The sequence below is a fragment of the Gymnodraco acuticeps genome, unplaced genomic scaffold, assembly GCF_902827175.1.
Source record: "Gymnodraco acuticeps unplaced genomic scaffold, fGymAcu1.1, whole genome shotgun sequence".
NCBI classification, from domain to species: Eukaryota; Metazoa; Chordata; class Actinopteri; order Perciformes; family Bathydraconidae; genus Gymnodraco; species Gymnodraco acuticeps.
This window is the reverse complement of record NW_022990255.1, coordinates 193,857-207,672: the sequence shown is the minus strand read 5'-3', so window position 1 is coordinate 207,672 and position 13,816 is coordinate 193,857. Positions and strand designations below refer to the sequence as shown.

The window sequence follows — 13,816 nt, the reverse complement described above, 5'->3', positions numbered from 1 at the left end:
TATACACACAGATATATTTAACAACCTCAGAGAGCCCTTAATGCTGCTGAGGAGTGACAGCTCCTACGGATGGAAAGCCGCAGGTAGGAAAGATGTGTGTTTGTGTTGGAAGTACTCAGATGTTTTAATTACAGTAGAAGTACTTCAGTGTTAGGATGTGGAAATGATTTCACACTGGAGGAAGGTAAATTAAACAAAGCTACCGAGAGAGGAAACTAGTTTAAGAACATGTCGTTCGAACTACTTTGCAAAATTAAATTGTCAATAAAGGACAAAAAATCAGTGTAATATTTGTTTAAAAGTCACATGGGAGAAAGAAACGAGATGAGTGCCTTCTTGTTCACAGGTCATAAATGAAGCAGACAAATAAAATATCACACTATGTGAAGTGTGCGTCACTTTTGAGTGTCCCCTTGTTTTTGTTGTGTTTTCCGCTTCTTGCAGCGTTTGGTTTGTGCAGCTTTTAGTAAACGCTGCGCATGTTTCCTCAAGGTAGTGAAAGATTTCTAAATGTTGGATGTTTCCTCAAGTTGCTGTCGATGTTTCTCATAATGGAAGTGTTTCGAACACGTTTGCATCTGTCAGCCACCGTACTTGGGCTCATAATACTGTCTAATTTGACAAATACTCCCCTACTTTAAAAGACCATATGATATGTACTTTTACTTTAGTAAAGAATGTGAGTACCACCACTGCCATTATGCATACTGACTACTTTCACTTATATATATTTTGAACAGATATATATGAATATTTTAGAGAACTCTTGGATTGTTTCAATAGCTGCCATATCATGTGACCCAGTGATCCAAAGTCAATGCAGCATTGTTTTATTTTAAGTTTTTTTTACCATTTTATGTGAATATTTGTATGATTTTTTACTCTTTTTTAAAGGTAAATCATCTGAATACTTCTTCCACCACTGCCAATATGCATGACGACTTTTACCTTCTGTGATTTAAGTATATATTTAAAGCCATTTTTCACTGATATACACCTGAACATCAGCAGGAGAGGACTCTTTAAAGTAGAGACACTACATACTGATATACACCTGAACATCAGCAGGAGAGGACTCTTTAAAGTAGAGACACTACATACTGATATACACCTGAACATCAGCAGGAGAGGACTCTTTAAAGTAGAGACACTACATACTGATATACACCTGAACATCAGCAGGAGAGGACTCTTTAAAGTAGAGACACTACATGCTGATATACACCTGAACATCAGCAGGAGAGGACTCTTTAAAGTAGAGACACTACATACTGATATACACCTGAACATCAGCAGGAGAGGACTCTTTAAAGTAGAGACACTACATACTGATATACACCTGAACATCAGCAGGAGAGGACTCTTAAAGTAGAGACACTACATACTGATATACACCTGAACATCAGCAGGAGAGGACTCTTTAAAGTAGAGACACTACATACTGATATACACCTGAACATCAGCAGGAGAGGACTCTTTAAAGTAGAGACACTACATACTGATATACACCTGAACATCAGCAGGAGAGGACTCTTTAAAGTAGAGACACTACATACTGATATAAACCTGAACATCAGCAGGAGAGGACTCTTTAAAGTAGAAACACTACATACTGATCTACACCTGAACATCAGCAGGAGAGGACTCTTTAAAGTAGAAACACTACATACTGATATACACCTGAACATCAGCAGGAGAGGACTCTTTAAAGTAGAGACACTACATACTGATATACACCTGAACATCAGCAGGAGAGGACTCTTTAAAGTAGAGACACTGCATACTGATATACAGCTGAACATCAGCAGGAGAGGACTCTTTAAAGTAGAGACACTACATACTGATATACACCTGCACATCAGCAGGAGAGGACTCTTTAAAGTAGAGACACTACATACTGATATACACCTGAACATCAGCAGGAGAGGACTCTTTAAAGTAGAGACACTACATACTGATATACACCTGAACATCAGCAGGAGAGGACTCTTTAAAGTAGAGACACTACATACTGATATAAACCTGAACATCAGCAGGAGAGGACTCTTTAAAGTAGAAACACTACATACTGATATACACCTGAACATCAGCAGGAGAGGACTCTTTAAAGTAGAGACACTACATACTGATATACACCTGAACATCAGCAGGAGAGGACTCTTTAAAGTAGAGACAGTACCTACTGATATACACCTGAACATCCGCAGGAGAGGACTCTTTAAAGAAGAGACACTACCTACTGATATACACCTGAACATCCGCAGGAGAGGACTCTTTAAAGTAGAGATGGTTGTCAGCAGGTTGCTAGACGACCGGTGCAGCCAGTGGAGCTGGTCTGTTTAAATAACCACTGGGCAAATATGTTATCGTATACACACAGATATATTTAACAACCTCAGAGAGCCCTTAATGCTGCTGAGGAGTGACAGCTCCTACGGATGGAAAGCCGCAGGTAGGAAAGATGTGTGTTTGTGTTGGAAGTACTCAGATGTTTTAATTACAGTAGAAGTACTTCAGTGTTAGGATGTGGAAATGATTTCACACTGGAGGAAGGTAAATTAAACAAAGCTACCGAGAGAGGAAACTAGTTTAAGAACATGTCGTTCGAACTACTTTGCAAAATTAAATTGTCAATAAAGGACAAAAAATCAGTGTAATATTTGTTTAAAAGTCACATGGGAGAAAGAAACGAGATGAGTGCCTTCTTGTTCACAGGTCATAAATGAAGCAGACAAATAAAATATCACACTATGTGAAGTGTGCGTCACTTTTTAGTGTCCCCTTGTTTTCGTTGTGTTTTCCGCTTCTTGCAGCGTTTGGTTTGTGCAGCTTTTAGTAAACGCTGTGCATGTTTCCTCAAGGTAGTGAAAGATTTCTAAATGTTGGATGTTTCCTCAAGTTGCTGTCGATGTTTCTCATAATGGAAGTGTTTCGAACACGTTTGCATCTGTCAGCCACCGTACTTGGGCTCATAATACTGTCTAATTTGACAAATACTCCCCTACTTTAAAAGACCATATGATATGTACTTTTACTTTAGTAAAGAATCTGAGTACCACCACTGCCATTATGCATACTGACTACTTTCACTTATATATATTTTGAACAGATATATATGAATATTTTAGAGAACTCTTGGATTGTTTCAATAGCTGCCATATCATGTGACCCAGTGATCCAAAGTCAATGCAGCATTGTTTTATTTTAAGTTTTTTTTACCATTTTATGTGAATATTTGTATGATTTTTTACTCTTTTTTAAAGGTAAATCATCTGAATACTTCTTCCACCACTGCCAATATGCATGACGACTTTTACCTTCTGTGATTTAAGTATATATTTAAAGCCATTTTTCATACTTTTTCTCAAGTCAAATATCTCCTTTGTCCACTGTCAAACTGCATAATTACTACTTTCACTTTTGGTAATTTAAGTCAATCAATCAATCAATGTTTATTTATATAGCCCAATATCACAAATGTTACATATGTCTCAGTGATCCCGGCGTATATATGGACACAAAAAAGAGATTTGGGGGAAACTGGGTTAATCGGAACATGAGAGTACACAGGTACAAACAGCCAGAAAGACGGAGTAAGGTGCCCCCCCCAACAGTCCAAGCCTATAGCAGCTAAACTAACGTGTCTACATACATGCACTCCCTTAGGATAGGTTGAGGGAAAAGGGTAGCAAGTAAGAAGTAGGAAACAAAGGTGGAGAGGCACACGCAGGGAGAGTCCCCACTGGAACCTGAATTTGTCAGAGGTAGGAGTGGGTCAGTGACTACGTTCCACACTCCCCGGCCAGGCTAGGCCTTCTCTGCAACCTGTTACCCTCTAATAAACCTCGAGAGGTCATAGAGGGGAAAGGTTTGGATAAAGTTTTAAGTATAAGATCTAAGTTTTTAGGATTTAAGTGAAAGAGTAAGAACTCAAATGTGTAGGTGAAGAGGCACAACGTATCTACGTCAATGCACTCTTATTAGATTATTTTATTTTATCACTATGCTTTATCAAAAAGGAAGGTCTTAAACGCACTCTTAAAAACGGATAGGGTGTCTTCCGCCCGAACACAAACTGGAAGCTGATTCCACAAATGTGGAGCTTGATAAGAAAAGGCTCTGGCTCCCATTGTACTTTTAGAGACTCTAGGAACAACCAACAACCCTGCATTCTTGGAACGCAATGCCCTAGTAGGACAGTAGGGTATAATGAGTTCTTTAAGGTAAGATGGCGCCTGCCCATTAAGGGCTTTGTAGGCGAGAAGAAGAATTTTAAATTCTATCCTGTGTTCTATAGGGAGCCAGTGTAAGGCAGCCAGAACAGGAGTAATGTGGTCCCTTTTCCTAACTCTGGTTAGTACACGAGCTGCAGCATTTTGAATCAGCTGAAGCCACTTGACTGACTTCTTGGTACACCCTGATAATAAAGAGTTACAATAATCCAGCCTTCAAGTAACAAATGCATAGACTAGTTTCTCTGCATCATTCAATATTTGAACCATTTTGCATACTTTTTTTCTGAAGTTATATATCTGAGTACTTCTTTCACCACTGGCAGATCTAAATATAAGTCTGTGACAAATACTCCAAATACAGAATCAGCCCAACTGTGATGTGGGGGTGGTGCTGAGAACAGCTCCGGCTCCAAAAGTCACAAACCCCTCTGTTGGATACGCGAGGAGGAGCAGGAAGGACGCAGGGGAAACAAAAAAGAAGTGTCTCTCCATTTTTCTTTTCTTACCATGAAGAGACAAAACGCCCGGACCCTCGCCCTCATCATCAGCATCCTCACTTACCTGGTGGTGGGGGCGGCCGTGTTTGAGACCCTGGAGTCGAAGCAGGAGAAAAGCCACAAGAGGAAGCTGGACGCCAGGAAGCACGAACTCATGCGTAAATACAACTTATCCAAAGGGGACTTCGAGGAGCTGGAGCACGTCGTCGTGCAGCTCAAACCGCACAAAGCCGGCGTGCAGTGGAAGTTTGCGGGGTCTTTTTACTTCGCCATCACTGTGATCACAACCATAGGTGAGCGGAAGTTCATTTATTTACACATTAAGAGCATGAGGGGGGGGGGGGGGGGCTGCGCTGAGGTGTAATTCAGCGATTCAGAGGCAAAGACAGTAAACAAGTACAAAACAAGATGGAGAAACTTTGTGGGATGATATCATAAATACATAGGCATTGTTAAAGTGATGGAGGGAATCCTAAAAGCCTACAGACGATACAAAGTGCGTAAAGTCAGTAACAGTGCCTCCTTGCTGAATTAAATGTTATTATTTATTTTTAATATAATATTTATTTTGGTGATGTTACATATTTGTATCAAAAAATCTGAATAGAATTTTTTTTTCATGTCCTTGTTTTTCATATTTTATTATATTTTTAAGATACTGGATTTTTTTCAATGACTTCTATGTCCTGTGACCAAATAATTAATAATAATGAATACATCTTCACTGGACGATAGACCTCTTTTTAAAGGGCTTTTTCTATTTTATATAAATATTTTAATGGAAAAATCAGTTTTCTTTTTATTCTTAGATTTTTTTCAATAGTTTAAATATTATGTTTGTACTCATCAAAGTGTCAATTCTACATGTAAAAGTACATTTGTAGCATTTCAAAACTGCTTTTTTGCTATCATTCCAACTTTCAAAATCTAAATGTCCAGTCCTTGCCTCATCCTCGTCAGATATCAGCTTGTAACTCTCAGTCTGACGTGTAACCTGCGATCTATCCTCCTTTTTTATTCTTAAATCTTTTCAATAGTTTACATATTATGTGCCCTAATTAATCACATTTTTACTTACTCAAAGTGTAATTTCTACTTGTAAAAGTACATTTGTAGCATTTCAAAACTGCTTTTCTGATATCATTTCAACCAGCCAGAGCTTAATCTCCAGTCCTTGCCACACTACGTCAGATAGCATCTTGTAACTCTCAGTCTGACGTGTCTCCTGCGATGTCTCCTCAGGTTACGGCCACGCGGCTCCGAGCAGCGACTCGGGGAAAGTGTTCTGCATGTTCTATGCCCTCCTGGGGATCCCGCTCACTCTGGTGATGTTCCAGAGCCTGGGGGAGCGGATCAACACCTTCGTCAGGTACCTGCTGCACCAGGCCAAGAAGTGCCTGGGCCTGCGTCAAACGGCCGTGTCCATGGCCAACATGGTGACGGTGGGCTTCTTCTCCTGCCTCAGCACGCTGTGTGTCGGAGCCGTGGCCTTCTCCCACTGCGAGGGATGGAGCTTCCTTCACGCCTTCTACTTCTGCTTCATCACGCTCACCACCATCGGCTTCGGGGACTACGTGGCGCTGCAGAGGGACGACGCGCTGCAGAACGACCCTCGCTACGTGGCCTTCTGCTTCGTCTACATCCTCACGGGGCTCACGGTGATCGGAGCCTTCCTGAACCTGGTGGTGCTTCGCTTCCTCACCATGAACACGGAGGACGAGCGACGGGACGCCAGGCAACGCGCGCTCGTTCCCGTCGGTAAACCCCGAGGAGAGGTGGCTCGACTGCTCCCCCTCTCGGCCTCCACCTCTTTAGCAGAAGACGCCACCAAAGCGAAGGATTTGAAAGGCGTCTACACCGAGGTGCTGCACTTCCAGACAATATGCTCCTGCTTGTGGTACAGGAGCAAGGAGAAGCTGCGGGGCTCCATCCCTCAGGAGCTGATGTTATCGAACCCCTACATGCTGCAGAGCAGGAACTGTCCTCACTACGTGGAGCCGGGGTCCACGGGATGTGTTTGTAGTCCACGTCAATGCTCGAGCATCAGCTCCATAACTACAGGCCTGCACCTCTTATCTCCATTCAGGATGTTTAAGAGACGCAGCTCCGTTTAAAACTCTCGATACCGCAGATTTCAGCACAGAACAATGTGTCTAGACTGCCAGAGAGCCGGCCTCACAGCAGAGACAAGACTGCTAGATGTTTGTGGTGCTATAATCCCAGTAAACAGTAGGACAAGACAACTCAAATATCAGTTTGAGGAAGGGTGGCTCGCTATGTTTGGAAGCAATGATGTGCAAAAATGAAAGAATATTTCTTAGTGCGAACAACGAAAGAAACAAACCAGGAAGGTATTTGTAGAAATGTTTCACAGGTTGAACGTGCCATGTACTATATATGAGTTTCATGGAGAAACCGACGGCATGTTATGCGAAAACGTTCAAAACTTGAAAGGGTTTGAAACGTTCAATACTTTTAATGTCAAAGGATATTATGCACAATAGCCACAGCGTTGTTGTTGGCAATGGAAATCTGAAGTCCCAGACCCCGCTTAGAGTGCAGCATACAATATACTGAAGACTTAAAAAGAAAAAAGACAATAAAATAGACCAAAATGCCAACGTAAAAGTCAACTATTAACGTTTAAAAGTCATGTTAAGTTTACACATTTGCAGGTAACTACTCAAAGGATTCTCTGAGTCTGTTTGCACATTACTTCTTTGAAGGTAGATGTAACCTGTGGGTGTTAACAAGTCGTGAAATTAGACATCTACCTGTGCGCACACACTGCAGACCACGAGGTGTTCAGGGTAAACAGGTGACAGCTGAACAGGTGCTGCTCCAGGAACTACAGGCGGAGTCAGTTGAGGAACTGCACAATAAGAAATGGAGAGATAACATCATTTTACCTCACCTACTGGACTTCAAAACATCTGGCATTTGTCTTAAACGGGAAAAGTCTAGTTTGCATTCGTTATTTTTCTGGGACAATTTGTAGGGCTCCGATCAGAGTCTGTGGGAAAAAGACAACACAATGGACATGCTAAATTTCGCCTATTTCCTGACGATATGCTATGAAATCAACAGGGATTTGGATAATTATTATATTGTATTAACGTACAAAACATACAATTAGCATGCTCTACTCAATACAACCAGTCAATTGACAGAAACAGTCATTAAACCTCCATGATTGTCGTTAAACACACTAGAATGACAAGATAAATCCATCTTTATTTATATATATATACCCCTTAATTCATAGAGTTAAATGTGGAAAGGAACATGTTTTAAATGCTCTTCTCAAAGCAACCAGACTCCATTGGCAGAAACAATCATTTTAGATTGCCGATTGTCGTCAAACAAACTTTATTCAAACACAAATGTGCCTCGTGCAGTCCTTCTGCTGTTTGCAAAAAGACTTAGGATATTCTTAGTCAACCAACACTCGATTAGGGGATTTGATTGACGGATGAGTTTCTCAAGAGTCATGCAAAAGTATCAATGTATCTTGCGTTTAGCACATTATGGGCTCATAGGTTTTTGAAGATAAATCCTTCAGCTTAGAAAGACGACTAATTTACCCAATACATTGACAAAGAATCACATGGTTGGAGAGTTTGAAAGAGAGACTGACTAAGTCATAGATATATAAACAATTACTGTTCATTATCTCTGCTTTATGTTGCATTTGTCAAACCTGAAAAACACAGAAAGACACACTTGTCTACGGGGAATGGAAAAGGAGTTTATCGCCTATTTTTAGCAGGTTTTCTGGTGTTTAAGAAAAACTGCATGCTTGCGCTAATTTTGGAAGGAAAGGGTACAAGACTTCAGCTCTGCAGTAAATTCCCATTTAGTGTTTTTTTGTTAATGATCTCATGCTGGTTTAACTCAGAGGTTATAGATTGATGCAGCACCAGTTTAGACGTTGTGGTTTAATACAAGACAAAACCATAAGAAATCGTGATTCTCAGAACTATATTAAAGCTGACACTCTGATAGCTCAACGTGACTCATATTTCTGTGTAGCTGCCTCTGTTATTGTGACTTTTCAGAGCTCTCTGTCCAAAATTCTGGTGCATCAGTCACAAACGCTGCATTATGTAACTACACAAGTGGGAAAAGTTCAGAAAAAACACGATGACATACCCCGAACACAGTAAAACTGCATTAACACAGAAGCAGGTTGATCACAAGTAGACACTCAGCGGCACCGACTGAAAAAAGCTTTTAAAAAGACCAACATTAACAAAGACGGTTGGCTGCAGTGTGAGGGGTTTCTGTTCATTTGTCCAGCCCTGTTTCCCCCAGTTGTTGATATTAATCTAGCCTTGGCTTCACAGTGTTTTCAGGAACTGTAATCCAGAAGTTTGTGAAGTGCACTTTAAGCGAACAGTTTGGGAAATAATGAGCTGGAGATATGAGGAGGTTAGCTTAGCTTCGAATAACAACTGGAAGCAGAGGAAACAGCCGGGCTCTGTCAAAAGTTCAGATACAAATAGCTCCAACAACACTTCACTGCTAACACGCTGTTTATTGTTTGTTTAGGGGGAAAAGGTTTTTGGTTTAACTGCTAAATGAGACAATAAACTTGTATGCCTGTATCCTAAAGACACAGATTAAGCAAAAGAAAAGGATAAAGATGAAGCTAAAGGTGAAGCTAAACATTAATGTAAAGGTGAAGCTAAAGATTAAGCTAAATATTAAGCTAAAGGTGAAGCTAAAGATTAAGCTAAAGGTAAAGCTAAAGATCAAGCTAAAGATTACATTGAAGATTAAGCTAAAGATGAAGCTAACAATTAAGCAAAAGATGAAGCTAAAGGGGAAGCTAACAATTAAGCTAAAGATTAAGCTAAAGGGGAAGCCAGCACCGGGGAAGCTAAAGATTAAGCTAAAGGTGAAGCTAACAATTAAGCTAAAGATTAAGCTAAAGCCAAGGTGAAGCTAAAGATAGGGCTATGATGAAGCTAAATATAGGGCTATGATGAAGCTAAAGATGAAGCTAAAGATAGGGCTATGATTAAGCTAAATATAGGGCTATGATGAAGCTAAATATAGGGCTATGATGAAGCTAAAGATGAAGCTATTGATGAGAGACTGATATCACTCTCACTTTTTAAATATGTTACTTGTTAGCTATTTAATTAGGCCCAAAAAGCCTCCTGTTAGCTTAGCCTATAGCATACATACTGGAAACGTCTTAACTGGCTCTGTCAAGGTTTATAAAAGTAATCTTACTAGAACCTCTAAAAGTAACTTATTAACATGTTATATATTGGGTGTTTAATTCATTAAATTACCTTACATAAAATCAGATGCAATCAAACAAAACCCATCAGATATTCTTGTTGTTTGTCTGTCTAAATCACATATATTTCAGACAGTTGATGCAAAGTAATTTTAGGAGCAGTTTGGAGTGGCAGATGGGACGAGGTTTTGTGTGTTTGTACAATGGATAATAAACTGGTTGTCAATCACACATAAATATGCCATGTTAGACAAAAAATACCCACCCTTAGATACAGTTCCTTGCATTTCTGGGGTTATTTTGGTGTTGGCATGATTTGACGTTTATTTATGGCAGCTGCAAATGAGATAACTGACACATTTCGGGATCAAACCTTAATTTAATTTAGGGAAAAAGGGCTTTCTTAAATGTTTGTCCACAGATGATATACTAACAACAGAGAGTATCACATTTTAACCTGTTTTTCTTAAAGGCATTTTGGGAAATGTTCAACCAAGAGAACTCTGCTTCTTCACCATACTAAAAAAAGGAAGTGCAATAATGTACTTTATTACAAGTATAAGTCCTGCATTTAAAAAACGTATTTCAGTAGAAGTACAAAGAAACTCATTCTGCAGAAAAAGGGTTGCTGTGAAAAAAGTACAATATTCCCAATATTATGAAACGCATGAGATACAAATACTTAAGTTAAATACTTTTACATTTGTACTCAAGCAGAAGTCAGAGTCAGAAAAGATAGGAATGGGGGAAGATGGATTATTTCTTGTAGTTTTAAGACATGTATTGCTTTGCATTGTGGGTGGAAATAACAGCGATTTGACGCCAAATTAACATAAAAACGTACTATTTAATCTGGCTGTGATGCCAATTAAGGAATTTATGGAAACAGACTGTTGTGATGGACTTCTGAAACACAAAAGTACTGTTTGCATGTGATAATGGACAAGGTTGTTTTATGCTTCTGACAGCAGCACCCTACTGTATATGTTATGCAAGTACTGTATTAGTTTTAAACCTTGCTGCACAATAATTAACAGGTTTCTCTGTTAAAATATGACAGGGGGCAAAGTACTTGAACACCTACGTACTTGAAGTAGTTGTACTTTTTTTTAAATCTTAACTTGCCAAGAGATGTGTGCACAGTTGAGACTTATAATTTGTTCGTCAAGATTAATCACACTCTTCAAATCGATTTCAGAACAATATTATACTATTTTGCTCTAGATTAGAACATCCATATAAAATATTAAAAAGATGGATATTGTATCCAATAACTCTGTCTTTTAGTTTTGTTGTTTGTCGTGGCTGTCCTGATGAATCATTATTTTAAAGAGAAGATTTTTGCATGACTGTACACAATACAAGTATAAGATGTAGTCATGTGGTTTTAGCGTCTTCAAGCTGTTCCTCAGCCTGTGCGGTGTGAGAAAAGCCTGCTGAATGTATAGAAATGACCGTTGGGTCCAGATGGTTTCCCCCTGTGAATCCTGACTGAAGTCCAGCTCTGGACAACCTACAGCAGGTTAGTCACGACAAGCACAAAGTATGGCGGGTATTTATTGTGTCATAGTATGCGGCATTATGTATATTATACAACTCATCATCATGTGAGAACTAGGCGGAGAATACAACGGAAATACTTCAGATTTAGGCTTAAATACTGTTGATAATGCTTTTCAATTAGGACACCTCTAATGTTGTTTCTTGTTTGTTAATACAGCTTGGCTTTTTGGAATACCTTAGGGGTACATAATAACTTAATAATTCCCTCAAAATCTTAAATAACTTTCCTGAAAAGAACAATGTAAATTGGTTGTATATTTAAGATGAAATTTCAATTAGTTCAAATTCATTTCTAGTGTGATCTTTAGTGCTTAAAGGCAGTACGTGCATACATGCCATTTTTTTTGTACAAGAAAACCAAATGTCTCTAGAGTTAAAGTGATTTTTCTATTTTCTATGCGACTGCGCCCACTATAAGATATTTATAGGTTCATTATGTGTTCCCAAATGGAGCTCATCAAACCATCTGGTGAAAACTCCTTCATTTTTTCACATCACATCATTTAAATAGCCCTAACAATTATATTATTCCCAAAATATTGTGTTATATATTAACTTTATATGACTCAATATGAAAATAATGTGGCAATGATGCAGGAAAGGGCATGAATACAGTGAATGAGCACAAAATCAGGAATATACAGTACAAAACTATCCTCATGAGTCTAAAAATGGATGAAATCACACATTTAAAGTCACCACAATTAAGATATGATACATTTGTTTGCTTGCCACTGCAACATCAGACCAGATTGTAAAGCCTGGCCCTGAGCCGGCGTGTGAATCGGCTCGCAGCCATTAGAAGTGCGGAGAAAAGCAACAGAAGGAGTATCCATTCGACAAGTCCCTGTATTGACCCCCTGTGGCAGGAGCATCTGCTGTTTTTTTTATTTGGACATAGTCCTGGGTATCTATGTCAACGACAGAAATAGTTTCACAGAGAAGGAGAAGGTCAGCAATGGCATTACGTCACTTTCTGGGCAGGTTAAAACTAAAGGTGTCTGTCACTTATATATGTGCCAGTTTGGACACTTTAAAAGTGCGCTTTTTCATGTTTTCAACTAAAATAAGTATAACAATTTTTTTGTATCCCTGTTTCTGCAAATGCAAGTTTCTTCGATGAAGCCTTGGGCAACATCAAATTCATCATATTGATTTTTAAAGTAGGCTATAGCTAAACAACAGTTCATTTTAGGTTGTATAGGGTTAACATTACATTATATGTCACTTGTTAGATGCTTTTATCCAAAGCGACTTACATAATACTGTGGGCAATCCCCACAGGAGCAATAGTTCAAAAGTTTTGTATATTTACAGACTGTTGCAAAAACTAAGAATCTTATAAAAATCAGGTTTAAAACTAAAAAAACACAATTAAAGATGTCTGGAGTTTTATTTTTGTTATTAATTTAAATGTTTTGTCCAAGAGATGCTGATTTGAAACCGTTGTTAGATACAGTTACAGCATTTCCTGTTTCTGCCGGAGAGAGGGGAGTTTGTCCCAAAGCTTGCCGCTGTATTTACACCCTCCATCTGACAGGAAGGAGCCTCGTTGAGCTGCGAGGGGGGTTGCTAGTGGATCATCGCCGGAGCTGTATTAGATTAACATTAACATGCTTATTGTAGTTGTAAGTGCACTGCCTTGCGGCCTGTAGCACCATCCTTGATGGAGCATATGTGTGGGCTGGACCTGTATTTTACAGGAAAGGAGTGAGCAGAGGGTCGTGTTGTCGATTCTTGTTCAGTTTTCTGTGACAATCTTCCTCACCCTCTCAGACTTTGAGTTGCGCGCGCTACTAAAGAGACGCGCTACCATGGAAACCAAACAATGGTGTACCTGTATTAAAGTCAGAGTGGAAACAGTCCTGCGTAAATCTGATTTTGTCAGAAATCGGGAGAAATGCGGGAGAAATATGACCCCGGGAGGAAACCGGGAGAGGGCAATGAAATCGGGAGTCTCCCGCGAAAATCGGGAGGGTTGGCAAGTATGGGCCCGACCCTTTAAACGACATACAGTAAGCGGCCGCTTAGGGCCCCGCAGCCACTAAGGGCCCCCTAGCAAACAAAAAATGGGGAAAAAATGATAATCTCAGTATAACTGATAAGTATGTTTAATTAATTTAGTTAATAATCCTAGATTGCCTACTCTCAAAGTCATGTATTATATTATTGAGTCAATAATATAATACATTAACCGTGCTTTACCTGAACCTCATCATGACACTAGAGAGGACGGCAGGACTGTAATTTCCCGTGTTCAGTGAATGCAA

The 13,816-nt window shown here is 39.5% G+C and overlaps 1 protein-coding gene across 1 annotated transcript; it reads left to right on the top strand.

Moving 5' to 3' along the window:
* The first annotated feature begins 4,680 nt into the window (after window positions 1-4,680).
* On the top strand, window positions 4,681-11,201 carry kcnk3b (potassium channel, subfamily K, member 3b). The gene is made up of 2 exons (XM_034220598.1): window positions 4,681-5,025; window positions 5,975-11,201. Exons 1-2 carry the CDS (start codon window positions 4,743-4,745, stop codon window positions 6,844-6,846), a joined length of 1,155 nt encoding a protein of 384 aa, XP_034076489.1. The 5' UTR covers window positions 4,681-4,742; the 3' UTR covers window positions 6,847-11,201.
* Window positions 11,202-13,816: the final 2,615 nt, after the last annotated feature.

Excerpts from the sequence above, each read along its gene's own strand:
- kcnk3b (XM_034220598.1), top strand. The coding sequence starts at position 4,743 with ATGAAGAGACAAAACGCCCGGACCCTCGCCCTCATCATCAGCATCCTC. Across the intron at positions 5,026-5,974 it reads CACTGTGATCACAACCATAG|GTTACGGCCACGCGGCTCCG; the intron begins GTGAGCGGAAGT and ends ATGTCTCCTCAG.